Raw genomic sequence first — 27,150 nt, 5'->3', positions numbered from 1 at the left:
GTGAGAGTGACTGTGAGCCAGCAAGCCAGAAACCTGACACCAAAGCAACTAACTGGAATTTAGACATCATTTATTATTTACACCAGTGCTGTCCCTACTGTGACATGTCAAAATGTCTTCTGCTCTGATGGATTAGAAAATCTATAATGGACCTTATCAAGCACACTTGTTTTCACCATCACTGTTTTAGCAAAATATGCCAAAATTAAACACACCATTATTTTTTTATATCACTAGTAAATTGTCAGATTTAAAAAAAAACTGGCCTGGGAATAAAACAAGGCCTTGTGACATATTTGTCTATCCCTGCACATATTATTATCATAAGGTGAATTGCTACATTATTAGTTAGTATTAGTACTCAGTGGGACCGACCTGGTTAAATAAAGGCTAAATAAAATATATATATATTCATATAGATTCCTTCCATGAGCCTCTAGGATTTTTGTTTGTTTGTTTGTTTTGTTTTGTGTCTTTAAATGGCACTTGAACAACTATCCTCTACTTTTGTTGTTGTGTTTATGCTGTTTTGTTTTATTGTGCAATCAAATTTCAAGTCACAATGTCTTTCATTGATCTTACGTGGCTTGAACTTTTTATAAGTTTGATTTAAAAAAAAACAACATACTTTATTATGAATTTCTGGCACAGCGTTTACTTTGATTTGCTGTTTCCTGTTGTATTGTTACTATATTATTGCCCTGCTCTTGGTATTATTTGGCCCATTAACATGCCGTGCCTTTGCAGCGTTTTTTATGTCACAGATCTTGAAGCATGTGCACTTTTTTGTTGCAGTGCTATTTATTTGCAATGTTTTAAGAAATTGCACTTACATCCTGCGATATGTTTTATTTCATTGTATTCTAAGCCCATGTGTTGTTTACATTACGTTTACACTGTTTACATTTTTTCATACATACATGTTATCAATATGATGTGTGGACGTTGAATTTATGACTAGGGACAAAATCTGGACCCCGTGGCTGCACCAGTTGGGAATCACTGTAAAGATGTTTTTTTGGTTTTGTTTTGTTTTTTTTGTTTTTTTTGGTCCGCGGTGCTGATGTTGCAGGGAGGGGCGTGACGTCACGGGAGAGACCGGGAGGAAGAGGCGAAGGGGGAGAGGAGGAGAGGGGGAAGGAGAAGGGACGGAGGAGAAAGCGGGGGGATGACTGCATGAAAAGGAAAAAACAAAACAAAACAACAATCATGACTCCCGTAATCCATCCTTCGGGATTTTTTCTTTCTAAATCATAATGCTCGGTCTGTTTACCTATACGGCATGGCGCAATAAATGACGAGCCTCCACGATAAGGTAATTATCATCTTTCAGTTTGCACGCCTGCCTCGTCTTCTAACACAGTTAAAGCCTATTGTGTGATCTTCGCCTTAAGAGTTAAATGCCAAGTCGAGGATAACATCGAGGATCCGCAGAAGAAAAGATTTTTTAAAAAAGGAATCGATCGGTAGCGTGGCGACATAAATGATCTCTAATGGTCAAATGTTTAGTTTAAAAATGAGCGATGATGATGCGTTATCCTTTTAGTTGTCTCGAAAGCCGTCATTGTTTGCCTCAGCGGCTCCATTGTGTCCGATTTGAGCTTCCTCCATGAAATATTAAAATGGAAACAGGCATCATGAGAGCGGTGCCGCATACTACACTGCTGTAGTCAGCCACGCCGAGCACATGGGCTTTGCGCACAACACTAACATGCGCATTGGTTGCAGTGCGTCGTGCTCATCACTGCTGTGCCATCGCTGCTGTCTGCTGATCACTGCAGTGTCCTCTTGGTAGCACCACACAACCAGCAGCAGCACTAAGTTACTCTCACACAAGCTGCAATGTGATGATCTTGAATGACCTCTAATATGAAAAATCACCCCAAAACAAGTTGACAGTGTGTTTCACCATTTTTCATGCTGCAGTGTGTGCTGGCTTGAGAGAGATGTCATCTCCGGGCATGGGCACCCCCAGTGACCCCCTTCTGGCCAGTCCAGGAGGGAGGTTACCCACAGCTCAGGAAGGTCTCTGGAGGAGCTCTCTCCCCAAAACTGCCAGCTTTCCGACATCCACCACTCGGCACCTCAGTCACAGAGCCAACAACTTCCAAAGACAGCCAAAGCGCCGGAAGCTGATAAGACCTTCACCACCTCCACCGCCCAACACACCCTGTCCCCTGGACCAGCTGGACCTCAGTGAGCTTCCCCCGAGGCGCACCTTCCAAGAACTGCTCTTTAATGGCTGCATCCTGTTTGGTATTGAATTTAGCTACGCCATGGAGACAGCTTATGTGACTCCTGTGCTTCTACAGATGGGCCTACCCGATCAGTTCTACAGCTTAGTGTGGTTTATCAGTCCCATACTGGGTGAGTGAACAGCAGGGCGAGATGACATTTGTGATACATTGTTATGTCATTTTGAGTAGCAGTGATTTTGTGCATCATCCAAACTCTGTTCTCTGTCTTTGTCTTGAAGGATTCCTCGTTCAGCCTCTCCTCGGAGCGTGGAGTGATCGTTGTACATCCCGGTTTGGACGAAGGAGACCCTTCATTTTTGCCTTGGCTATCGGTAAGAAATGTAGTGCTGTGCTTTATAAGTACAATGCTAAATGTAAGTGTGTATATAAGTCTGCTTGTGTGCAGTTGGGGGACATGAAGGTACAGTCAGTGACTCTAATCACAAACACCTTTAGTAAAATTTACTATTGTCAATGGCCAGAAGAATGATGTCATTATGTCTGTGTTGTTTGTGCTGGAAAAAAAAGTCACTGTTTATACTCAGCCCTGGCTCTGTAAACAGGAAACAGACAAAGTGGCTCGGACCAAGTAGCACAATACTGTTCCTGGAGCATTTGTGCTCATGCAAAAGATGGGAAAGGCCATAGATTGATAAAGAAAGGCAGTGAGTGTGAGAGGGACAGTAGATCTGGTGCATGACGGGGGGGGGGTATTTGTTTGTATGCTGAGTATCAATTATCTTTCTCCGTGATTGCTAACTCCAGATGATGAAGTTACTTTTTGTCAAACGAACAATTACAAGAGCAGTCTTTGCTACTGAAAATCTTGGGTAACAGCCTCCCTCCAGCATGGCAATTTAAATAAGTATACAAATTATAATAATTAAAAAAACAACAACTAAAAAGCAAAAAAAAAGGAAATAAACTCTTCCTATTATTCCCACCTGGTAAATGTCAATGAATTGTCATCTTATTTTGAGATACCTTGTTGATGCCATTTGAATATTCGTCTCTGACTTAACGAAACTCCTCCAGAGCCACAGGAGACATTATACAACTGCTTAGACTGACTTTGCATTTCTCTTTATGTTTAGTAAATTGACTGTTATGTGTAAAGTGCCCCTTTAATGATGTAAAGATGCACGTTTTTTTTTTTTTACCACTTAGCTGGATTTCTGTTGAATTGTCTTTTCCTCCCTCACAGGGGCTCTGTTTGGTCTAACCCTGGTGCTGAACGGACGGGACATCGGAGGTGTGCTGGCTGACACTGCATCAAATCACAAGTGGGGAATTGTCCTGACGGTGTGCGGCGTGGTTCTGATGGACTTCAGCGCTGATTCAGCAGACAACCCGAGCCATGCATACATGATGGATGTGTGCAGCCCAGAGGACCAGGATCGGGGGCTGAACATCCACGCACTCCTGGCAGGTAAGAAAACACTTCAGATTTAGGCGAGTAGTCAATTAAACATTGCTACCATCGCTAGTCGGCACCAGAAGTCGACGCAGCTTTTGTTAAAATCATTACTCTTTTGACGTACACATTTATATTAAATATTGACATAATTTGCACTACAATATTATAATTCTCTTGTCAAATGTTATCTTATAAAAACTGATTATCTGTTGTTGGCTACTCATGTCAACAACGCAGAATTAAAGAAAAAAAGTATTTAAAGAAAAACTACACGTTGGTTTGTTCACTCCACCCTGCAGGTAGTGAGGTGAACACATTAGGACAAATTTGATATCTTGTAAAGCCTGCGCAGTTTGGCAGTATTTTGATTTTATTGTCCCACATGTAATTTTTATTGACGCATTTTAGAAATTCTGAAATTATACAGGTCAGTAGGTTTATTTTCCCTGACATAAACCAGTAGACAGATCACAGTGAAAGTTTGAACAAAATCAAAAATGAATAACTTCACATTAAGTTAATGAGTAAGAGTATATTCAAATAAATTAAAGTAAGAGTAGTTGTAATGTTTCAATAGAATTTGGTTTTTGAAAAATGTGATCAACAAATTAAGCAACTCTTAAAATATACGCAATAGTTTTGCAGACAATGTTTAATTTTATAGATTAAATTGTGCTTGATTTTGACTGTTTCCAGAATGTTTAGTCACTTATAGGCTAGTTGATTAGTCTAAGTTTAAACTTTCCTATATATGTCAGGGAAATGATTTGTTCAGAGCATTCCTAGTAGAAGCTTTAACTTCTTTGGAGATAATATGAAGAAAACATACATAAAATGAAACTCAGAGATTTAAAGCAAAAGGTTTTTTCTCAGTTTTGCTTCATAGTGTAAATGTATGTCGAAGAGTGATTAGGGTGCTGGGGTGGGTTCTTTATTATAGGATGTATAAATGAATGTTAAAATAAATAAAAATTTGAATGGCAAAAAACAAATCTTGTTCTGCAGGACTTGGAGGTGGATTTGGCTACATTGTTGGTGGCATCAACTGGGACCAGACACAGTTTGGAAGGTCAATGGGAGGTCAGCTGCGGGTCATATACATGTTCACAAGTATCACTTTGGTGTTGGCCACAGCCATGACTCTGATGAGTATCCCCGAACGGCCCCTACCAAAGAGCCAGCCAAACAAAAACAGCAAGTCCCATCTGAAAAGCCCCAGCCTCCCGCTCCCTCCCTCTCCCCCTGTTCCCCCAGGATCAGCGCTTGGACTGGAGGAGGACGACGAGGACGGTCTTTACAGCTACAACTTCGCAAAGTCTCACCCGTATAACTCCGACCCTCTCGCCCATTCTTGCAGTGCCAACGCACGCCTCTGTGCTGGCCTCACCAGCCCCATATCGCCCCTGAGCCCCCTCACTCCCAAATATGGCAGCTTCATTAGTCGGGACAGCTCGCTCACTGGCATCAATGATTTTGCCTCTTCACTAGGAACGTCCTATATAGACAGTGTGCTCATAAACTGCTACACAGGTCAGCAGACGCCACAGGGCCCGGCCCCAAACTCCACCACTGCACCCCTACCTCCAGGGGACTCCCCTCATCCTGACGAGTCTTCGCAGGGAGCAGGAAGCCATCCTGCAGGACAGACCCAGGTTGACGCGGAGTCCCATCCAGCTGAGGAAGCTCAGGATGCAGAAGCGCCACAGCCTGAGGGAGATGCACAGTCTCAGGTCACAGCTGGGGCTCAGCCCGGTGCGGGGTCACACCGGGGCTCTTCTGCTGGTATCCTGAAGCGACCCCAGAGTCTTGCACTAATGGAGGAGCCCATGGCGACCCAGATTGTCGGGCTGGAGAACGGACGCAGGAGAACAGTGACCTTCAGCCAGCAGGTTGGGACACATATTTCCTTATTCTTTATATTTTATTTTTGACTTCTTGTATTTTTATAATGATGCAATAAAGCAAAAAGACACGATATACATAAAGCACCCAGTGCCATTTAGATGAGTGGATGATTTCTAGAACTCTAGTCCAAACATGTCAGCTGACAGCAAAAATGGCACAAGAGATGGGCATGGGTGAAAAAAACAAACAAACTGAAAGAAAAACAGAAACTGAGGAAACGAAAAGAAAAAAACACACATTGGTGGGAGGCTGCCAGGATATCAGTATACAGTATAATATCAAGGAGTGAGGTTGCAGGAGGACCCAAATGCAGAGCAAAGCAGACGGATAGGTGTGCAAACAAAAAAGTGAACCTGTAATGCCGATGGTGAAATACAGAAAAACAAATAGGTGACCAAAAATATAAAGTAAAAAAAAAAAACGAATAAAAAACCAAACTGAAACAAAACAAGACAAAACTGAAGAACTCAGGTGAAGAAAGGAGCGACGATGATAGAAACAACAGGGAGGACAACCAGGCAGGATAAGGGCAGAAAAATCAAATGGCAGGACACAGTAAGGAACAACAGACAAAGGGAAACACAAAGTTACACACACAGGGAACTAATCAAGACAATGACACACAGCTGGGGTAGGTGGACACAGGAAACAAAGGGATTGGCAAACTAATGAAGGTGCGACTGGGAGCACTGGGGTGGAGCAAACGAGACTAAAACAGAAACAGGTGTGCAGGGAAGACTCTAACAAGGAGGGACACACAAGACTAATACAAGACAGGTGAAATTAAGACAGGGGGTAGAACCAGACAGAGCACAGGAGGAGTGAAAATACAAAATAACACAAGAAACAGAACAAGAGAAACAAGGAAAACAAGAAACATGCGACACAAGCGGAAAACCCCCAAAACTAAGTCCACAGTATGCTCATAACCTCAAATCATGACATATGAGGCATTATTTGTACAGAATAAAAATGGAGCAGAGCTTATGAGTTATACAGTTAGGTCTCATCAAGCAGAGTCAGAAATGGCCTCCAGGTTTTGTGAATCCCTTTTACTAAAGCAAATCTGTTCCAAATTAGCAATAGCAAGCATTTCATTGAGCCACTCCCTGAAACTTGGGGATGATGTAGACTTTCAGTTCAGTAATATCAGTTTTTTTAGCTGCACCGGATGCATACTTCCAATAAAATGCCAGAAGCTGTTTAGTCAGTAGCCGCCACAGTGTCTTTGAAACACAATGTCTGTCTCTTTTCTCTGACCAAGGTTGCAAACATTTTGCTGAATGGCGTGCGCTATGAGAGCGATCTGAGTGAGAATGTGGAGACAGGAGAGTCGCAAATGTCGATGAAGCTGCTGTGTATAGCCATCTACAGGATGCCTCCCTCCCTGCGGAGTTTATGCACTAATCATTTTCTGGGTGAGGATTATCACGTTTTACATTTTGTTGCGTATAAAACCCTGCAACACTGTTAAAAACGGTTTTGCTCTTAATATTAACTGGTTTGACATTTATGGGTTCTCTCCAGGCTGGCTGTCCTTTGAAGGCATGCTGCTTTTCTACACTGACTTCATGGGGGAGGTTGTGTTTGAAGGAGACCCCAAAGCGCCCCATGACTCCGAAGCTTACCAACGGTACAATGCTGGTGTTAGCATGGGCTGCTGGGGCATGTGCATCTATGCATTCAGTGCTGCTTTCTACTCAGGTAAGCTACGCTCACAGTCACAACATGTCTTGAATGTTAGCACCAGTGATTTGTCTTCCTCTTCTTGGCAAGCTTTACACGGGTGCCTTCTGGGTTTCTTCTTCCTCAACTTTCAGCCATATTGGAGAAACTGGAGGAGCGTTTCTCTCTTCGCACTCTATATTTTTTTGCCTACCTGGCGTTCGGTTTGGGCACGGGCCTGGCGACACTATCCACCAACATCTACGTGGTACTTTCTCTGTGTGTCACCTATGGGGTGCTCTTCTCCTCTCTATGCACGCTGCCTTACTCTCTGCTGTGTGAATACTACCAGAGCCCTCAGGTCAGTATCTAGATATGTGGCTTATGTCGTTATAGTTGCTTCATGGTCATTTTCTGGGATCAGTTTAAAGGGTAACTTAGAAATGGACCCTTGTGGGTTTGGTGATTTCGGGGCTGCTTCTGGTTAACAAACAGGATCCTACTCTTTAACAAGAAGGTCTGTCTCTGTAGGATTCTTACCATAGATGTTTATAATAACATCTGAACCTGTCAATGGGAAAAAAACTGTGTTTACATCAGTGGATGTAAACTGATGGTGCGAACATGCACCAAATGATTACACTGCAGCCTGTTATGTCTGGACTGATTTTAAAATTTATTGTTACCATTTGTCACTTCGACACAAAAACACGGGAAAAAAGGGTTAAAAAATACTGCCTTTGAAAGTACTAAAGGTTACCTTTTAATGAAATTGTTAAATATTTGGGGAAATAAGCATATTGGCTGTCTTGCTGAGAGTTAGTTGAGAGGATTTATACCATTATCATGTTTGTGTTGTAAATATGAAGCTACAGCCAGCAGCTGGGTAGCTTAGCTTAGCACAAAGATGGGAAACGGGCTATGAAGTCCAAGCTGGTGGCCAGATTTTAAAAGATGAAAGTTACTCTGTGTTCCAGATAACTCAGAAGTTGAGATATTCTGACCTCTCACTAGAAAAAGTCGGAGTTCCTACTATTATGTACCCCGACTTCAACGGTCTAACGTCACACAGCAATGGCAGCATCCATGGAGTGCTAAAATATATTAGCCTAGCTTTTAGCACATAGGCTAGTGAATGACATGTTTTGATACAGTTCCAAGTATAAAATTGCTGTAAAATAAAATGTATAACATTGTCTGTTACGGTGTATATGTAGTTTTTCCTCTGTTTCGCTCAACTGTCCTTGTTCGGTGTTGTGCATCTGGAACATTCGGAAGTTGGAAACTGGGAAATTAAGACCTAAAGCGGAGCTTTAGCGTCCCTGTATCCAGCATAAATGCAGAGCCTAATTATCCAGGTGCTGGCTGTAGCCTCATATATAGTGTACTGACATGAGAGTGGTATCAAAAGTAAATCAACACATTTCCCAGAAAAGTTACTCCTTCAACGCTGAAGTGATTTGTGAAGCTCTGCAAAGATTGATCTAAACCGTTTGCCTATGTTCCTCAGTTTTGCGGCTCATCAGAGGAAGGAACCAGACGAGGGATGGGGGTGGACATCTCTCTGCTCAGCTGCCAGTATTTCCTGGCTCAGATCCTGGTCTCTGTGGCGATGGGACCTCTGACCTCACTGGTGGGTGGGGCCCAGGGAGTGATGTACTTTGCAAGCCTGATGTCATTCGTGGGCTGCCTGTACTCCTCCCTCTGCGTGGTGTACCAGCTGCCCCCCCCTGAGGGTGAGCCCCCCGATAGCGAGACCCAGCCACTGTTGGTGCACATTTAGAAAAGCCTCTTAAGTTACCTCACACACACACACACACACACACACACACTGAACGGGCACATGCTCTCACGCTGTCGCTTGGTGTCTGAGTGTGTTGACCTTCACAGCGCTGATAGGACAGAAAACACACTGCACATCCTGCCGCACACTGTACAGCACAATTCCATATATTGTTTCACACTAATCGCTCTTCTCAGAGCTAGACAGACAGACAGACAGACATTGGCCACTGCTCTAATATGTGTAAACATGACCAGTGTGTTCATACAGTGTGTGTGCCCATGCATTTTTTCCTAACTTGAATGCGTGACCTTTCTGAATGTGTGTGTGAGAGACAGAGTGTGTGTGACGCCGTTGAGGATAGATAAGCTGTTCTTCTGTCTGATTCTTTGCTGTAAAATCATCTTTTTTCTTGCTTGTTGGTGTTTAGTGTAGAAATGTTGATCACAGGCTAACCACAGCTTTCCCCCCTCTTTTTCTTCCTTTTATCAGTTGCCTAACGTCTGCATGAGCTGCAATAATCTCTCAGAGCCTTGTGTTAATGTTTTGTTTTGGTCATACGGCCAAGAGAATGTCTACCTGCCTGTTTCTCTGAGTTAGCATATTAGCATCACACATTAGGCAGGATGTTTTCTCTGACTAAAATGAATGTGCTGCCAGTGTCCACTCACACTCAACGCTCCTTCATTAAAGGGATCGTTTGGATTTTTTGGAGTGGGGTTTTATGGGGTACTTAGCCATATTCAGTGTATTATTCACAGCAGATATCTGTCTGCATGCCCCCAGTTTGGAGAAGCAGGCTGGAGTCCAACATGGAAGCTGAGCAATGTACTGCTGGAGATGGAGGTCAGCAACAAAAGGTATTTTAGCCTTCTAAAAAGAAATTCCCCTTAAAGAATCCATATCATTTTAAATGTATGGTATATTCAGAATATTTTTACTGCTTTAACTTTATGTCAATCAGTGATTTTTAAGCTACTATATCTCTGTCTTCAAAGCCAGACCACATTGAGAAAAACTGTGATTTAACAAAACTGTACACAGGAGCTGCTGGTCTAACGCTACCTTGATCAGTTATGTTAATTGTGTTATTTTCTGACTTTGGCAATAAAAGGGTCAGTTCAGATTCACCAAACAACATGAACTAACTAACTGATAGAGGCAGCTGTCGAGCAGCGGTGCTGTGTTCAGTGAGTGAAAATTACTATTTTGACGAGAGCATATGAGAGTATATGCTATATTGACAGTATTTTCACTGCCCCACCTCTCCGTTAGACAGTCTTGCTCTCAGTTTCCCATCTATGCTCTGGTCAAAGCCACCAAACTCCATTGAGAAAAATAGTAATTTTAGCTCGCTGAACACAGGAGCTGCTGGTCTACTGTTGCTTCTATCAGTTAGTTAATTCATGTTGTTGTGTGACTTTGATGAATCTGAGTTTACCAGTTTACACACCAAAGTCACACAACAATAACAATAACATAACAATAACAAATAACTGGTCAAGGCAAAAGTAGACCAGCAGCTCCTTTGATCAGCAATATTAAATCACTGTTTTTCTTTATGGGGTGACATAACAGCTTAATTTTCCCCACTGGAAATCACCGTCTGACTTCAAGGTAAAGCAGTGAAAATATTCTAAATATAGCACACACATAAACTTATATTGATTCTTGTAGGCGGGACTTTTTTAAGTGGCTTATATATGTTTTGCTGTTGACCCCCATCTTAAGCTGTTCATTGCTTCCATGCCGGACTCCAGTCTGCTTTTCCAAACTGGAGCTGTGCAGACAGACATACTGTATTTAATATACTGTCTATGTATAAGTACCTCATACAACTCCGCTTCAAAAAACTCCAAACTATCCCTTTAATTCAAGAGCTCTTTAATTTAGCTAACACATACTTAATATTCACTTGAAGCTGAACGCTTAATCACAATCTTGTTACAGCAAATGAAAACAACACTTTCCACACAATCCAGTCATGATACCAATGTGCTATCCCCAAATTTCACACTCTGGTGCTGGGTGACTCTTAATCAAGTCCCAAGTTTGAGTACAATGCCAATTGAAATCAGCATATAGCCATGAAAAATAGGATGACACGCTCAAACTTTCACAGAGAAATGTGTGCTGGTGGCAAATTCTGTCTGGGCCCTCACTAAGCCATGGTACAGCCGCGAGCTGTCACCCTACTCCTGGTGGCCATGCCATTGTAATAATGACAGTGATTCTTGTCATTATCAGGAAGAGGAGAAGTTGAAACTGGGGTGTGAATCAGCATTCAGTCGGAAACCCGAACAAAACGGAAGAACAGCAAACAGGGAGAAGACTCATGTGAACTATGGGTAAACCCTGAAGGTGGACGACACTGAGAGAAAGACTGTGGGGGTTCATAGAGCCAGCAGCAAGTGCTTGTTGTCATCATTAGGGCGCATGCTAAAGGTAGTAGGCTTCTGCTCCACCACGCTCGGCCCATCAACTCAGTATAGTGATAACCTCACATCTGTTAGCCAACTTTCTCACAGGAGGTGTCATTTTTCCATCCTTAAGAAGCCATTTTCATCTGCACAATGGTACATTTAATTTATTTTTTTTTAATCTGTTGTGCCATGGAAAACAGCAGTATGCTTTGAATAGGCACAAAGTCTGACTTCAGGGCTTTAACATAAAAAGGTTAACTTTAGTATGTAACCTATTTTGGGCCCACCATTGTGTTTCATTGACTGGTTCACACCGACATCATGGTGCCAGTCATAATGCAGAATGTCAATAATTGCCTACTATTTAAGCCTCCTGGACTGACTGGATGCACGCCATGCTAACGTTTCTGAGGAAACTAACTGTATGGAACATGCCGTTGCAGCTTGCTTGAGAAAAAAAAAGCAGTTTTTGTGTCATATGGTACCACCTATTGCTCAATATTAGCAGTGTTACTGTAAAAGCTACTTTTATTCAGGGTTCAGTTAAAACTAAAATGATCTTTTTGCCATTTTGGACTCCTGTGTCTATCTTTTCATGGACTGTACCACAGGGTTCCTGCAGCCTAAGGCAAGGTAGATTTGAGACTTTTTAATTATTTTTTAATACCACTTGGGATTAACTTTAAGACCAATTTTCTAATAACCAAAATTGAAGAACGTTGAAAAAAAAAAAACTTTTTTGAGTGGAACACATGGAAGAAAATGAACATATTCTTTTACCATAAAAGTATCTTATTAGTGTTACCAACAGAAGTGGGAAATATTTTGCATTTCTGGACAGTTTTCTGGACAATTTTGCATTTCTCAATCTGCATGTGAGATTCCACTGCTTGGATTCTCATCATGTTGAGATTAAGAAAATGTATTAATTTAACTATTTAACAAAAAATTAGGGAGGTACAATATTTGATTTTTTAAAACTTATTTTGGCTGATTCCTGATGCCGATATATGCAAGAATGTTTTTTTCACCCAATTACAGAGAACATCAAGTCTCTCCTGTGCTGGAATTCACGTTACGCCAGCTCTTAACGTGATAACCAACTGCTGTCAGAGGCAGACCTAAAATACAATTTTTTAAAAAATGTTTACGTTCAATGGACAAAATAGTAAAACTACTTTTAATGTAGGTTACATGTAAAGCATGCAGTATTTATTTTTTATGTCAGATTTTAAACAAAGCTGTAAAACTGATCCCATTTTAATGGGTTTGGATGATGCTCTCCCTAAGACAACACCCCCCCCCCACCCACACACACACACACACACATTTTTGTTTTTAAATTTCACAATGCAATGTCATAAAAAAGCAATTCATAAAGTCCTACTTTAAAGTCCTAGCATTTTTTAAATGTTTTTGAAAGATCAATTTTTTAAGACTTTTAATGATTAATTTAAGTAAATGTAATACCAACTGAGGCCTTATTTTAAGACTAATGAATTTAATGCCTTTGAAAAAGTCTGACAGATCCATGGGAAGGCTGTACCAGTCATCACCCCAGCTGACTTCAAAAATAAAAATCCGCAGTTTACCACACGGGGGAGCCAGGAGACGCCAGACAGCAGCCCATTGATTCTGTGCACCCTTTTCCATTACCAAGTGAGGGAGATTATTCCTGTTCCTTCCTGCATCTAAGCCAGCCATTTTCCATGTTAAGAAAAATTGGGTCAAGTGACATCATGTACTTATAAAGCCACAGTTTCAAAAAGCACCAATGATCAGGTAACATACACATAAAACAGATATCCTTAAGTAAAAAGACAATTTATTTTTTAATCAGAATATACAAAGCAGAGGCTGAAGTAACCGAATGTCATTCTGGTTCTGAAAAAGGCAGTCTTGGACACAAAACTGGGCTACCCAGCCATAACATAAAACTCATTGAAAACGTAAGAAAAAAACAAACGTATAAATGGTACAAACTTGCGTGGAATGCATACAGAACAAATGACCAAAGCCTTAAGATTTAAGAGGGGGTAATTAACATTGCAAAATCCAGCCACCATGAAACAAGGTCAAGAAATCTTATCATGGAGGCGCAAGACAGAGCCCCTTTATTCATTTGCACCATCTGTTAAGTTAACAGGGCAGCCAAGCCTAGGATTAACTAGCAGCTCAACACAAAAAAAATGATGCCTCAACTAATAATGCTAACAACTGTCCATTAGCCCCTGCTTAAAACTTATCTTTGGTCCTTTAAGTGAATCTGAGAGAGGTCAACATGAGCCTTGGAGGAGGTGAGCAGCTGCCTGTATGTATGAATCATCTGGTCATCACTGACATAATAGAGATTGTGCTTCGAACATACTGATAAAAAACCTCAAGAAATGAAAAAACTGATCTCATGGTGTGGCCCAATTTTTACACAAAGAAAAAAAAAGCTCATTTTAAAGACCAATAAATAACATTTCATAAAAAAGGATGCAGGGCCACTCTGTTTCAGGACTCCAGTGCAATGTGATAACATGGGAGCAAACAAAAAGAAATATTTCTCAGAGCTACAGAAAGCACAAGCTCTACAACACCATGTTGACCAGGCAGTTAAGACAGTGCTGCAAACAGGTGGCAGGGCAGAGACCTAAGCCTCCACTTCTGCCTCTTTTGAATCTCCATTTTCCTCTGTCTTCTGCTTTTTTGTCTCCGCCTTTTCCTATTAAAAAGGAAGAAAACAAGTCACGCGTTAGTAAAAACTGAAGATAACCGGATTAGTTAACACATTAAAGACACTTGATTAAAATTGTGTGGTGACATCCCACCTCCTCCTCCTCAGCTGCACGCTTCACAGGCTGTGCATCAGTCTCCTCAGCAGGGGGCGCCTCCTCTGCTTCCCCTATAAGCACAGTTTATCACTTCAGAAAATACATACTTTACTTGGAAGTGTAATTAAGTCAAAGATGAATCACTTCATACTGGAATTTTAGCTGGAGACCATTCAAGGTGACAGCATACATGAGGCAAAACAAAATCAACAACATGAGAAACGTAGAGATTTTTAACAGCTGCTTAAAAGTCTTTCTGAAAACAGAAATATGACCATACCGTCTCCATTCTTGTGTTTCTCATCTGCCTTCTCCACTTTGTCACTGTGATCAGCACCATTCTGTTTGAAGAGAGAGAAATGTTAGTGCAGTTCACATCATATCTCAAGCTTTTATAAAGAGCAATGTAATAAATGGGGGGAAAAAATAGAGCCCAAAGATATCTTAAATAATCCTCCCAGAGTCTTACATACACAGACTCCTCTGGGGGCACTTAAAAAAGCATGTGTGTGGAGCTCCTACAACTCCCCAGAGGATCAGCCACCAAGCTAGACTTGTAGAGACACCAATGGAAACGTCCAAAGGCTTGCTAGCTAACATCTGTGCCATTTCACAACCCAAACAAAGCGCTGTGTGGAGAGAGCAGCTGAACAGGAGGGGGAGGCGGGTGCAGCGACACCTGCATGATGAGGGGTGCTAAGACAAAAGGCCATGAGGCTGGTCTCCAACTCACTGTGCCATTTGCAGGTGCGTCCCCGTTGTCGGTCTTCTTCTCCTCCTCCTCCTCCTTCGCTTCTGTCTCTTTCTTCTCTTTCAGCTCCTACAAAATAAAAGTCTCTCGATCAATGTTCAGCAAAGAGTTTATTCTGAAGTACCGCACGTTCGCAACACGTCTGGTTTTAATTAAAAGAAAGCTCGTTTACCATATCGGAGATGAAGTCTATTTCAAGAAAAACGTTGTAAAGACATAGTTAGTGGCAATGTTGACCGTTTTCGTGTTAACACGTAATGTAACGTTAACGTTACAGTGGCTTCCCGCCCACAGCAGCAGCTCCGCTTCACCAGCTGTACGTTACTGTTTCTGCCGCTTTGTCTACTCAACAAGACATTTTTTGCTAAACACATCACATACGTTTTTCAGACGCAATATTTAACTGTCGACGATGAAAATTACAATAAAGTCACCTTAGTGGTGCCTGGTTGTCGACAAGCGGCATTTAAATTTAAGTCCCCAATTACTGTTTTAACTCCACATGAAGTAACGCTAACGGTAAAAGCAACCGCCAATCGTTGTTTAACCCAAGCTAGTTTAACACATTGTTAACACACAAAATAAAACAACTTATAAAAGTTCCCGAAATCTTTTAACACGACAGTTCAACCGTTAAAAAAAAAAAAAAACTGAATGAAACGCACCTTTGCTGTAACCTCTGCAGTTGCGGTCGTATCAACAGCTGTGTCGGCCATGGCTAATTTTGCGAATTAATTTAGATAATTATAATCCTTTTCAGATTTTTTTTTAATTTCTTGGCTCTTTGCCTTCGTGTGGATAACGTTAGTCCAAAGGCGCTGAGAGAGAAATGATGTCTGCCCGTCTCCGCTTTTCTCTCGAGCTCGTTGAAAATCCACTCTCGTTGGATACAGCGGCTCGAGCCCGCACACGATTGGACGATGTCGACCACCAAAATATTTGATTGGAGGGGTAGCCTGTCAATCTTGAAAACGCGTCCCGCCTTATGGCTATCTCATCGCTGATTGGTCAATTGTTTAAAAGCACTGCACTCAGACACGAGAGTTCTTTTTCTACTATCCACCAGTTTGCGTTTGGTTTTTACCCACATTTTAAACAATGGATCTCAAGTTGCCCGTTTTTAAAGTTAAAACAATCCACCGGAGCCTATCTACAGCCATTTATTGCCTTCAGTAGATGGAGTGTCAAAGTTTCTAAACACGGACGGTATCTTTTGTCTTAAGCGCTCTTTCTCTGCAGAGATGGGAGTATCAAATTACAAGCAAAAAGGAGTAATATGACGATGTGAAAACACTGCGGCCACTCCTCCTTTCTATATTTAACACTTGTAACGAGATGTGTTCCTGCTGAAGTGTGCTTACACTTTCACTACTCTACAAACCTGATAAGTGGAGTCAAAGCGGCAATAGAGCAATTTTCACATGAAACATACAAATTGTAATTCATTATTCTGTTACATAACTATTAAACATTACATGCCTGCATAGCCTGAGAGCTATACATCCACTTTACATTTTTAAATGTATGCAGTTATTTAAATAGTCTCATATGAAATAATAATGTTCTAAATTATATTTCTTGCAAAAGTATTTCTATGTATTAATGGTGCAATCATTAGTGAAATTAGTTGTCTGCTTCAGGCAATATTTGATACAATGAAAAGAAAAAAAGGCATGTGCCGCACTGGCTGAGGATGGGCAAAGCAATAAATGTGTTGCTTTGTGATTTGAGAGTCTATTAGAGACAGAAATGGGGTGTGGTGTGTCGTTCAGTAAGTGTGTATGTGAAAACCCTTTACAGAATACATTGAATTACCGCTATTGTCCTGATAGTATTAAAGGTGATACTCATTTTTTTTTTTTTTTAAATTTCTTTTTCCCGGGACAATACAAAGTGACCTTGCCATAAGCACTTATACATATATGTACAAAGAATTTTAAAAAGCATTTACCCCATATATACAGTATGATGTGTTTTGGGGTATTTAATGACAGATAAAAGCAATTTGCCAGATCTCATAGAGCGTGATTACATGGACATGAATAACCCATTTATGGGACTTTTTCAGAAAATGGTGTTCACATGAGCATAAAGAAATTTGGTTGTTTATATTCCCTATATACATCCTGGTTTATTTCAATATTTCACATTGCATATTTGTATTTCCCATAAACGGTATATAGTGTTTACTTGTCCAAAACACATAAAATGGATACCGGTAAAACTCTCAATGAGATTCAAAATCTCTTTTTCAAGAGAAACCTGGCCAAGAGGACAGCATTACAAATAAGCAAGCCTAAAATCCAGTCAAAATTACACACAAAAGCCAGTTGAATGGAGAAACATGTACAACTGACTTAAACATTTTCAGTTAGTGAATCTGAATGAGAGTGCTATTTTCTTGATCCTTTAAAATTGACTTAAAATCCGCAATATTAATCAACTCAGACAATTTCAGGTCCTTCTGTAAGTTATTCCTGTAAGGCTGTATATTTAAAAGCTTTTTTTTTAAACAAAGTTCTATTCGAACCCTGGGATCCAAAATTTGCAGAATATTGTAAGCGCACAGACCATAATGGTTTTGATTTTTCACATGTACATACACAAATAAGAAGGGATCAGTTCATACAGAGATCTATACACAAAAAGCAACCAATGTGAGACTGGGTGCACAGACAGAGAAGGCCATATAGCAGTAACATACAGTGTACAGTGTTGAACGCGATTTCCACAGCCAGGAATGAAACGTAAAGCACAATGGTACACAGTATCTAACTTCTTTAGGCACTGGTCAGATGTGTTCATAAACAGAATATCACATGGTCCATTAGCAGAATTTAAAAAAAAAAAAAAAAAAAAAAAAAAGTTGCTCAAATCAAGTGTTTCCTTGACTGGAGTGAGAAAATGGATTTGCTCCAGAAAAAGAAACTTGATTTAATGTTCATTAAAACTTTATTTTTATCCAGAGCTTTTGTCTTGTTGATAGTTTTATCTGACATCCCAAAACTGACAAAATCTCCTCTCCTTTAGAAGTTTGTTGAGGTGAACTTTTTCTGCTGTCACTCATCCAACTGTTAAACCAGAGGAAGTGGCAACACACAACTGTGCGGGCCCTGAACTCTGTAGTTTAAGCCTGCATGTGGTCAGTGTCTCACTGTTAGTTACAAAGAAAGTAAAATCTACACATGTAGTACCCTGACACTCTGACCCACAATTGAGTCCTCAAGTTCCAACGAAGTCATTTGACTGTCAACAACCTTATTTGCCACACCTGTCATTGTTTCGCCCACACACGTCTATCAATCATTTTTATAAAACGTTTACCTGCAGTTATCAGATGGTTGTCACAGTAACAGCCTACAAATCATATTTGTGAGTGCTCCACATTGATATGTAGGATATTTCAAATATTTCTCCACAGTAATGTTTGTATCCTTAACTTGCCCCAACACACCCAGTCTTGACACAAGTGTGTTTTCAGTCTCTAATTTTAGGGCCTCATGGGACCTAATCCTACACAGCCTCACTTATCTCCTCCATGCCATGCCAGTATTCAAGCCACTGATTTTGAAGAAGCCTCCAGGCTCTATTTAGTCATTCACCTCACATTCGGCTGAAATATAATTATAAAGGCTGTAATTACATGCAGAGATCAAAGGCTTGTGTGGCAGTGCAGTCGCGGGTTACTTTGAGGTTTATTTTGTGTCTCATATATTGATGTTTTTCACTAATTCTCTACCATAACAGTAATAAGGATAAACTGAAATATTGCTAATTTTTAACACAGAAACTTATGATATAACAAACAAAAGATGAGCACGCTACCACAGCATTAGTTTTATATCGTAAGGCATGTCACTGCACATTTCTTGTGCTGCTTTCAGACTCCTTTCAAAAATATTTAAGCTTTGAACCTTGAGCAGATTGTGAAAATTATTAGTAAAATGTCTAGGTGTGAAAAGACAAAAGCAAAACTTTGTTTATAATTATCATAATTACACATTTAAAGTTATCACGGAAATCTTATATTTTTAAAGTTGTTCTTTTTTTTTTGTTTGTTTTTTATTCAATTTCTTGCTAATTTTTGGATCGTGTCATGTTGAGTTGCTCATTGCCCTCTTTTTGTGTTTTTGAAAGAAATCAAGCCAATTTGCTCAGGTTTCAAAGAGCTGAAAACAAACACTCATCATGGCATTGCATAAAGTGTTATACCCTTTATTTGGGAAATGAAGACCTCACGGAGGCTGCAGAGCAGTGAGGGAGACATCCACAATCTTCAGCAGAGCCACAGGAGGACAAGCGGAGCTGTTAAAAAAGCAACAGAAGGCATTACTCACTCTGTGTCTGTAACTGGAAAATGGGAGCAATCACAGAGAGGGGGAGTGTTTGTGAGATCATTTCCTGTCTTTTTATTTTTTTCTTATTTGCCTACCTCAACATGTTTCCATGTGCCACCGATTTGTTACAAAGAGGAAAAAAAGTCATGTATGGGCCGCCTGTTTCATCCAGCAGGTAAAGAAATGAATCAAACTGCTGCAGCATGTAGGCTAGTGAAGGAAAAATTGAAAACGAGATTAAATTTATGTGGTGATTTTTACAAACCTCTTATTTGCTAACAGTTGGAGTGTTTACCACTTTTTCCGTAAGTAGGAACTGGAAAAGTTTTTTTTTTTTTTAATTCAAAGTTATGGAAAAACCGTAAGCAATACTGTATAAAAGAAAAGCCCCTTTGTGTTCACAATGACACATGTTTTACAGTAAATTAAATGTTTTGTATCAGTTCCCATAGCAATTCTGTGACTGTGAAACTGTCCCCGCTCTACCAACAGGTCAGAGGATGTAGGATTGGAAGAGCAGCTCCTTAAATTCACCTTAATTTCCTCAGGACAAAGGCCTGACCCGACCTGAGGAATGTCAGCGCTGAAAGCTAAGTGGGGCCCATCAAAGAGCAGAGGTCGGGATTAGGCGGGGGAGGGGTCCCGATAATTGGAAGAACTGGTGGAGGCAAACTGAGCTCTTTTGTTTTGAACAGCAGTGTCCTGCATGGTCCATGTGGCCTTCTCTGGCTTTCAGGCAGGTCCTGCAGAGTACAGGGACAACATGAAGTTGACTTCTCACTGGACCTCTTCCTTCAAAAGCACAGCGAGGGAGACAGTTATTGATCTATAACCTAATTAACACAATTACAGTCATTATTGATGACAATGAAATCATGTACACTAGTAGTGTTGCCACAAGACCCCCAGAGGCTCATACTGTGTTCAAATTAAACTGCAGTGATGTTTGTAAATTGTCAACTAGAGTCAAAGCACATGTAATAACTTTTCTGTGAACTAATATATTTTGGCAAAATCTTAACAAAATAAATAAAGAAGTGCATAAAGATATTGATTTGTATATGAAATTAAACAAAATAAATTTACATCCCAGAGGTCAATAAAGTTTCTACTTAAAAGTAAATAACTAAATTTAATTATGGTAGTCTACATTCTTTGTATAATAAGACTAATACAGTATTAAGACATGAAAAAAAAGCCTGCTGATTATTGTAATTATTTAATTTATGCATTTATTGATCACTTTAGGACCAGAGCTCACTGGTTGGTTAAATCACTAATGATTTCCAAATGAGAATATAATGGCTAAAGTGAAACCTATCAGCAGCAGCATCTATCTTTAAATTACTACAGTACTTACAGTATTTGTGTATTACTTAGCCTACCCAAAATATAAACGTTTTGTCCATCTCTGAGGTTATTGTTTGTTTTTAAACTTTTATTTTTGGCCAAACTGGCACAAAAGGTTGTCATTTGTTTAGGAAGTAAAGTTTTTATTGATTAACTGTCTCTCGTTCATTGAAAAATATATAGTGGGCCCCAGTAGACCGGGGGGACTGTGCAACTGCTCATACTGCTTAATGAATAAGGCATTCATCACATCAAATGAGTGTAAAACATTAATGTAATAATAAATAAATACATTCGGCAAGACAAAAACAGTGAAAACACAAAAGTCAGGTTAAAAGACTGAAATCATATGCAGCATGAGGCAGTAACATGAAAAACTGTATCTGAGTCTACAGAAATGTAAACCAAAGCTCCTCTGAGGCACGGCGCCAAGAGATCCTGAAATCCTGCAGCTCTGGATATTGTTGGGGCGGTTGTGGTTGACATGTCTCTTCAGTGTTGCATGGATTAGTCTGGAGGTGCTTTGAAGATTTCCCAATGCTGCAAGTCTTTTGGTCTCTGTACACTCAGATTTAAAGCAGTCTTTGTCACTTTCTCAAGTTCAAAATGGGTGTTATTCGAGGATGTGCGTTGTCTCCTTCCCTGTTTGTGATAATCATGGGCAGGATATCAAGGTGCAGCCAAACTCTGGAGAATGCTGTAGTGTTAACACTGAGTTATGAACTCTGCTGTTTCTGGCTTTGTTTATGATGAACAGGAGCCAAATGCTCCAGGGTGTAAAGTAACTGCGAGCAGGATAACTGCCTTGCTGAAAATTCTCTCTAAAATAAGTGTCTTAAAAAGGTGTCTTATACTTTATATATTTATATATTTTCAGCTGCGGATACAAGCAGCTGTTATGAGTTTTCTCCGGAGAGTGGCTGGGCTCAGCCTTAGAGATAGGGTGAGGAGCTCAGACATCCGGAGGGACTTTGGAGTAGAGCCGCTGCTCCTTCAAATCAAAAGGGGTCAGTTTAGGTGGTTCAGGCATCCGATCAGGATGCCTCCTAAGCGCCTCCCATTAGAGGTGTTCCAGGCATGTCCAAGCGATGGGAGGCCTCGGGGCAGACCCAATAAATGCTGAGGGATTACATATCTCATCTGGTCAGGGAACGCCTGGGATGTTCACTTTTGCTTTTTTATTAATTAATTTTAATGTTCGTAAGCCTGTTTTTGCGTTAACCAGAATTAGCATTATCACTGTTTAAGTCAACCATCCTAAATAAGGTAGCTGATAGTGTTGGGGTCAGCGCCACCCTCTTGTCCAAATACAGTCCCCAAGAACAACACCAGGCTTTGAGGCCAATTCTTCATGGTGGACAAATATGGAAATGGAACATTTGCGGTCTGTCACATGATGCCATAGGGCCCAAAACTAATGGGCGTTGTTGTGAATTATTTTACACAGTCTATGGGGAAAAAAAGCAATAATGTAGTCAACCATTTAGTGCTGAAGAGAGAGTTGAACTATAAAGCACACTTCTCAGACACTTATTTTTTTTTTCATTTAACTCCCACCTGTAGTGACCAAAAACTATAATGAGAATACAAGCTTTCCTTTGGAGGACTCTACAGCAGACTCAGGACATGCCACAGGGACTGCATCTCCCAGCTGGCATGGGAGCATTGGGAAAGGTGTTAGAAGAAGCTGCTGGAGAAAAGGTCACCTGGGTGACTCGTCTGACTGTGTTGCCACAGCGACCTCGACTCAGAAAAGCTGTTAGAAAATGAATAAATGGATAGATGTATGAACAGATGGACACAGAGATGACTGATATGATGTGTAAATGTATCATGTACTCACATAACAGAAGCCAAGCAACTGCATGTAATCAGTAAATTTGTACACAAAACAGAGGTTGATAAGTCAAAAAGTTTATCATAGACTGGATTCAACAGATGTTGTCATGTGATCAAATGCAGTCCAAGTGCACAGATTTGTAGTAGCTGTGTCCCAGTTCAGGGTCTGCATCCTTCGGAGGCTGCATTCGAAGGCTGATTACATCACAACGCTGTGCTAAGGCTGTCCCAATTCAAAGGCTCCTTGAAATGCAGCCCACAAATGCGGCTTTCTTTTCCCTCTTTTTGGAGGATACATCGCTACTATCCTTCATGGCTTTCCATTTCCCAGAATTCCTTGCGCGCACACGATCTTCAAAAACAATTATCATCATGGCGGCACAGAGTGGGTTTTTACTCATTTGAAAATCAAACGCCAGACATGTAAAACTTAGAGGGATATTAAAACCTCATCATTTCTTTGATAATACATGACGTTAGTAATGCCAATCAGCTGCCGACACCGACAGAGGTGCCCCCCCAGTGAGCCTTGACACCGGAACCACATCCTTCGAAGACCGTCCCATTTAACAACTGCTAATGCGGCCTTCAGAGGTACTTTCGGAGGTGCTTCAGAGGGAGTTGCGGTCCATATACCGTGTAGGCTGCGTCCTCCGTAGGATGCAGACCCTGAATTGGGACACAGCTAATGCGTGTCGTATTTATTGTTACAACAAAGCAAAAGACATATTTTAGTCCTTCACCATGAACACTGTCTGATTGCAGTTTAATATATTATATATATCTTATTATATTATATATATTTGTTAGCAAGGAGTTTAATATATTATATATATTATTATATTATATATATTTGTTAGCAAGGAGTCCCCCCCTTTTTGAGAAATAATGCATCGGACACAGTATTCATGTCAATACCACACATTAATTTTGTTATAAAATGTACACAAAGACAGAGTCCCATCTAAACCATCATATATGATATCTATATATCTGTTGTATTATGTGATGTTTTATTTATTTTCCTTACGAATTTCAACGTCTTTCATAGAGTGGTGAAGTAATGAGTCCTAAAACGCAGAAGTCCGTTAGCTTCTTAGCACTTCTGGTTCCCTTGTCTTAAAGTCTATGGTTTTTTTGAATGGGTCCTCGTTAAAATGCCCGAAATAAGGTCTGTGGTTAACACAGGCTGAAGATAGATACACTTTTTGTTCTGCAACATATAATATGTCTGCTTGAACCTGATTTTTGAACTTTTAAGGTTTTACTCGTCCTTAAAAAAGGCTTAAATGGTTGCTAACAAGTGGCTAAATGGGACTACAGTGTTTGTCGTTGACATTAGATGGCATCACACTGAACATAAAAACTCAGTAAACCCACTTGTCTGCCTTTACAGCTTTATAGACTTGTAGATTTGTCTGTTTATAATATTTTTCGATTGTGTTTTAACGTGTTTTTACAGTGTTTGTAGTGGTGACATTTAAGTTGTGCGGCCACGATGTAGTTCGTGTATAGCCTAACAATAGCTTTTTGCTTCTGGCGTTTTCATTTACGCTTCAAAACACATAAAAGTGGTGTTCATCTGTGAAGATTATTATGCTGAACAAACTTCACAGAGCTTATTTTTGGCAATAACTGAAAATTCATTCATTAAAAAATCCCATAAGTTTTTGACGAGGGAACCAGTGCGATGCTTAATTCCTGGTTGGCCTACAATAATACGTCATCCCTTCACCACTCTATTGATACATTGCGCTTTTTGTGATGACTTTTGCTTATTCAGGTTGGATGACCTAATCATTATAATGCACACAAACACACCACAACCCGAAAAACACTAGTGTTGATGTTTGTGTATTATTTTTCAATATTTCTTTACTGATTTCTCGTCCACAGGCTGTTAGAAAATGAACATACAATAATTCCTTATTGCATCCACATTAGCACATTTTCTAACAATGTCGCATCGTATATTAATAACATTTTCATGAAAATGGTCTGGTACAGGATAAAGCTCCTCTACACCAGACTCTCCAAATACAAAAAAGTAAAAAAACAAAAAACAAAGAACAATTCAATAAGCGCATACCACATGTTAAAATAGCAATAATTACTCAAATCAGCTTTAAAATTACACAAAAAGTCCTTGTTTTAGCTTCATTCAGTTTACTGAATGAGTCTGCACCGTTTCCTGTGAGGAAGTTATTTTCTCTTTTCAGGGCCTTCCCTCTTCAGTAGTCTTGTCTGAACTTTCTCTTTTTTTTAATTTATTTGTTATACAGTCAGGTGACAGTCGTTTCCTCTCTGTAGGAAGGCGATGGAAACTATCCCGCTGGTTACAGGAACAATCGTTTTTGTTCTTGCTGCATGTTCAAGACTGTTGTTGAAGCCAAAAAATTACTTAGTCTGGTTGTAAGTTACTTTATATAAGCAGACAGCAAAACAGGTACCAAAGCTCCGCAATCAGGCCAATACTTTCGAAAAAGTGTAAATTTAACATTAGTTAAATATCTGTTAAAAACAAAGCAGTATTTGCTATATTTAAGGCAAATTTCTTTTGTAAAGAACTACCACTGGTCGTTAGCCACCAAGATTAGCGACTGGGACTAACCATAGAAAGTAAATGCAATAAACTAGCTTACTGCTACTTCCGCCTGCTCACCAGAAGTTGCAGCCAAAATAATTTCTACAGTAACACCCTAAGGAATAAGGTGGAAAAGGACAACAGACTTAGTTCAAGATGAGATCTCCCTGGGGATGTTTTTTTTTTATAACTGGTGCATTAATAAACAAATGCAGTAATACATAATAAAATTAGTGACTATGAGTGGAAAATTCATGCATAATTTGTTAGGTTGTGTATAAATAAATTAGAGAAATGAATGTAATTAATCAAAGGTTATAATAATTGAGGGAATTGTTATATTATATACAATACAAAATGTCTTTTAGGTTCAATAAACCTTGTAATTATCAAATAGATTGACAGAGTTTCCCCTTCACTGCCTAAGTTCAACTGTACTATCTTATTTATTTCACCTCTTTTAGCTCCACCCCTGCAACTGTCTTGCCAGAGAAAAGTGGAAATTTCCAGTAATTCCTTCTGCTTGGCAAGAAATGCTCCTCCTCCTTCTAGTTTCCCGCCTTTCAGTCTACCTGCTCCTTCCTGCTGCTGCAGACTCTCGGCTCTCTGCTGCTGGACCGCGTGGTGCTCAGCAGATTTTACTTTGTATTATGAGAAAACATACTATTTTCAACATACATTAAAACATGACACACTGTTACGCTTCTGTTATCATCCCTGGTTTATACATGTATGTATATTATCAAAAAACTGTAATCTTTGAACATGTTCAGTGTTTGATTTCTATTTTATGTGGATGCCAGATTAAAAAGTGTAATTTGAATTTATCTTTTGGAGAGATTGTTTCTTTGTTTACTCTTTTGAAAGTACATTGTATCTTGTTACCCTCTGAATTACCACCAAAGGTTAAGCTATTATAAGTCCTACATTAGCTCTTGAATGATGAACAAGGGTTGGTTTGGGATCACAGAACAGATGGTAGATTTGCATTTCTATTTCTCTGGCTGATCTGATATTCTGGTGTCTGGTTTGTTTCAGAGACATGTCACGCTCCGAAGCTTGTCTTCAGCTGACACATCTAAGAATCGAGAAATGTGACGAGAGTTTGGGGGATCCCGAAGAAAGCCCACAGCAGGTGTGGTGCTTTTTGAAAACAAGTTATTCTGTTAAAGTGTTTGCAGCCTGGGAGGTCCATACTATCTCAACGCTACATCTGCGGTTTGTATAACTTCCTCTTAAGTCAAGACCACAATATAACCGTGTATACACGAGCAGCCTTGATGCTTGATGGAGAATCATTTCAGAAATTAAAAAAAAAGCCACGAGACAGCAGCAGAGAAGAAGTTTGAGTGTGTCGATGGCATGAGGCACACTGACCTTAGACCCATTGTGAAGCACCAACAAAGAGCCATCTGCACAGCAACCAAAGCTGAGATGAGGGACTCGCACACAGGGGGATCGAGGAAGAGGGGGAGGGACTCGGGACTTGGAGAGTGTAAAATAAAGAAAACAAATGGGTGATAAAGAAACATTTGATTGGGACTTGATCATCTGGATCATGTCTGAAACATCAATATCTTGAGCACAAAGAAAACAGGAAGCTGCACAACATATCAGTGCAGAGTGTGTATGGATCTCTCCATTGCTGGTAAAGTGGAAGACAAGAGCTGCTGGCCTAATCACTCAAGAGCACATTTCCTGCCTCCTGCGCGATGAGATGAAGTCAACTGAAGCCGTTCGTGGCTAATATTTAACCGGGTGGGTATCTCATTCATTCTGCAAGCAGAAACATATAAGCATTGCCTCTGCAGTGATCTGAATTATAATATATATCAGAAGATGTGAATATTTCAATATGCAACCAACATATTGCTTTTCATCCAGAATGGGTTGCATTTCAAAATGGTGAAAACAAAGACAAAATGGTGTCAGGGACATCTGTAAAAATCACAAATGTTTCACAGGTAAGACATGAGAGTCGGGATTGCTTAGCAACAGCAGTAAAAAATTCTTGCAGCCTGTGTGGTAACAGAGAAACTG

At 40.1% G+C, this 27,150-nt stretch overlaps 2 protein-coding genes and 1 long non-coding RNA gene across 5 annotated transcripts; 1 reads left to right on the top strand and 2 right to left on the bottom strand.

Moving 5' to 3' along the window:
• The first annotated feature begins 1,117 nt into the window (after nt 1-1,117).
• Nucleotides 1,118-11,999, top strand: slc45a1 (solute carrier family 45 member 1). 3 transcript variants are annotated; one of them, XM_042496818.2, is made up of 10 exons: nt 1,118-1,315; nt 1,927-2,367; nt 2,477-2,569; nt 3,442-3,666; nt 4,660-5,543; nt 6,824-6,977; nt 7,087-7,263; nt 7,380-7,585; nt 8,735-8,960; nt 11,255-11,999. In XM_042496818.2, exons 2-10 carry the CDS (start codon nt 1,947-1,949, stop codon nt 11,281-11,283), a joined length of 2,415 nt encoding a protein of 804 aa, XP_042352752.1. In that variant the 5' UTR covers nt 1,118-1,315; nt 1,927-1,946; the 3' UTR covers nt 11,284-11,999. The 3 variants fall into 3 exon arrangements, with proteins under 3 accessions (XP_042352752.1, XP_087945611.1, XP_042352743.1); XM_088089485.1 differs by lacking the exon at nt 7,380-7,585; XM_042496809.2 differs by having other exon boundaries at nt 8,735-11,999.
• A 1,236-nt stretch (nt 12,000-13,235) lies between these two features.
• Nucleotides 13,236-15,867, bottom strand: LOC121950154 (uncharacterized). The gene is made up of 5 exons (XM_042496075.2): nt 15,666-15,867; nt 14,983-15,069; nt 14,530-14,590; nt 14,247-14,320; nt 13,236-14,140 (listed from the first exon to the last, which is right to left on the bottom strand). Exons 1-5 carry the CDS (start codon nt 15,714-15,716, stop codon nt 14,069-14,071), a joined length of 345 nt encoding a protein of 114 aa, XP_042352009.1. The 5' UTR covers nt 15,717-15,867; the 3' UTR covers nt 13,236-14,068.
• Nucleotides 15,868-19,199: 3,332 nt separating this feature from the next.
• Nucleotides 19,200-26,859, bottom strand: LOC121949262 (uncharacterized). The gene is made up of 4 exons (XR_006106220.2): nt 26,488-26,859; nt 19,872-20,080; nt 19,433-19,547; nt 19,200-19,305 (listed from the first exon to the last, which is right to left on the bottom strand). It is a non-coding gene; the product is annotated as an uncharacterized LOC121949262 (long non-coding RNA).
• Between the last annotated feature and the right edge of the window lie 291 nt (nt 26,860-27,150).

This window comes from Plectropomus leopardus, chromosome 2 (genome assembly GCF_026936395.1).
Source record: "Plectropomus leopardus strain MGB_pleo_1.0 chromosome 2, ASM2693639v1, whole genome shotgun sequence".
Taxonomy (NCBI): domain Eukaryota; kingdom Metazoa; phylum Chordata; class Actinopteri; order Perciformes; family Serranidae; genus Plectropomus; species Plectropomus leopardus.
This window is presented reverse-complemented; position numbering and strand designations above follow the sequence as displayed.

Excerpts from the sequence above, each read along its gene's own strand:
- slc45a1 (XM_042496809.2), top strand. The coding sequence starts at position 1,947 with ATGTCATCTCCGGGCATGGGCACCCCCAGTGACCCCCTTCTGGCCAGT. Across the intron at positions 7,264-7,379 it reads CAGTGCTGCTTTCTACTCAG|CCATATTGGAGAAACTGGAG; the intron begins GTAAGCTACGCT and ends CTCAACTTTCAG. Across the intron at positions 7,586-8,734 it reads AATACTACCAGAGCCCTCAG|TTTTGCGGCTCATCAGAGGA; the intron begins GTCAGTATCTAG and ends TATGTTCCTCAG.
- LOC121950154 (XM_042496075.2), bottom strand. The coding sequence starts at position 15,716 with ATGGCCGACACAGCTGTTGATACGACCGCAACTGCAGAGGTTACAGCA. Across the intron at positions 15,070-15,665 it reads CTGCAGAGGTTACAGCAAAG|GAGCTGAAAGAGAAGAAAGA; the intron begins GTGCGTTTCATT and ends TTTATTTTGTAG. Across the intron at positions 14,141-14,246 it reads GTGCAGCTGAGGAGGAGGAG|GAAAAGGCGGAGACAAAAAA; the intron begins GTGGGATGTCAC and ends CCTTTTTAATAG.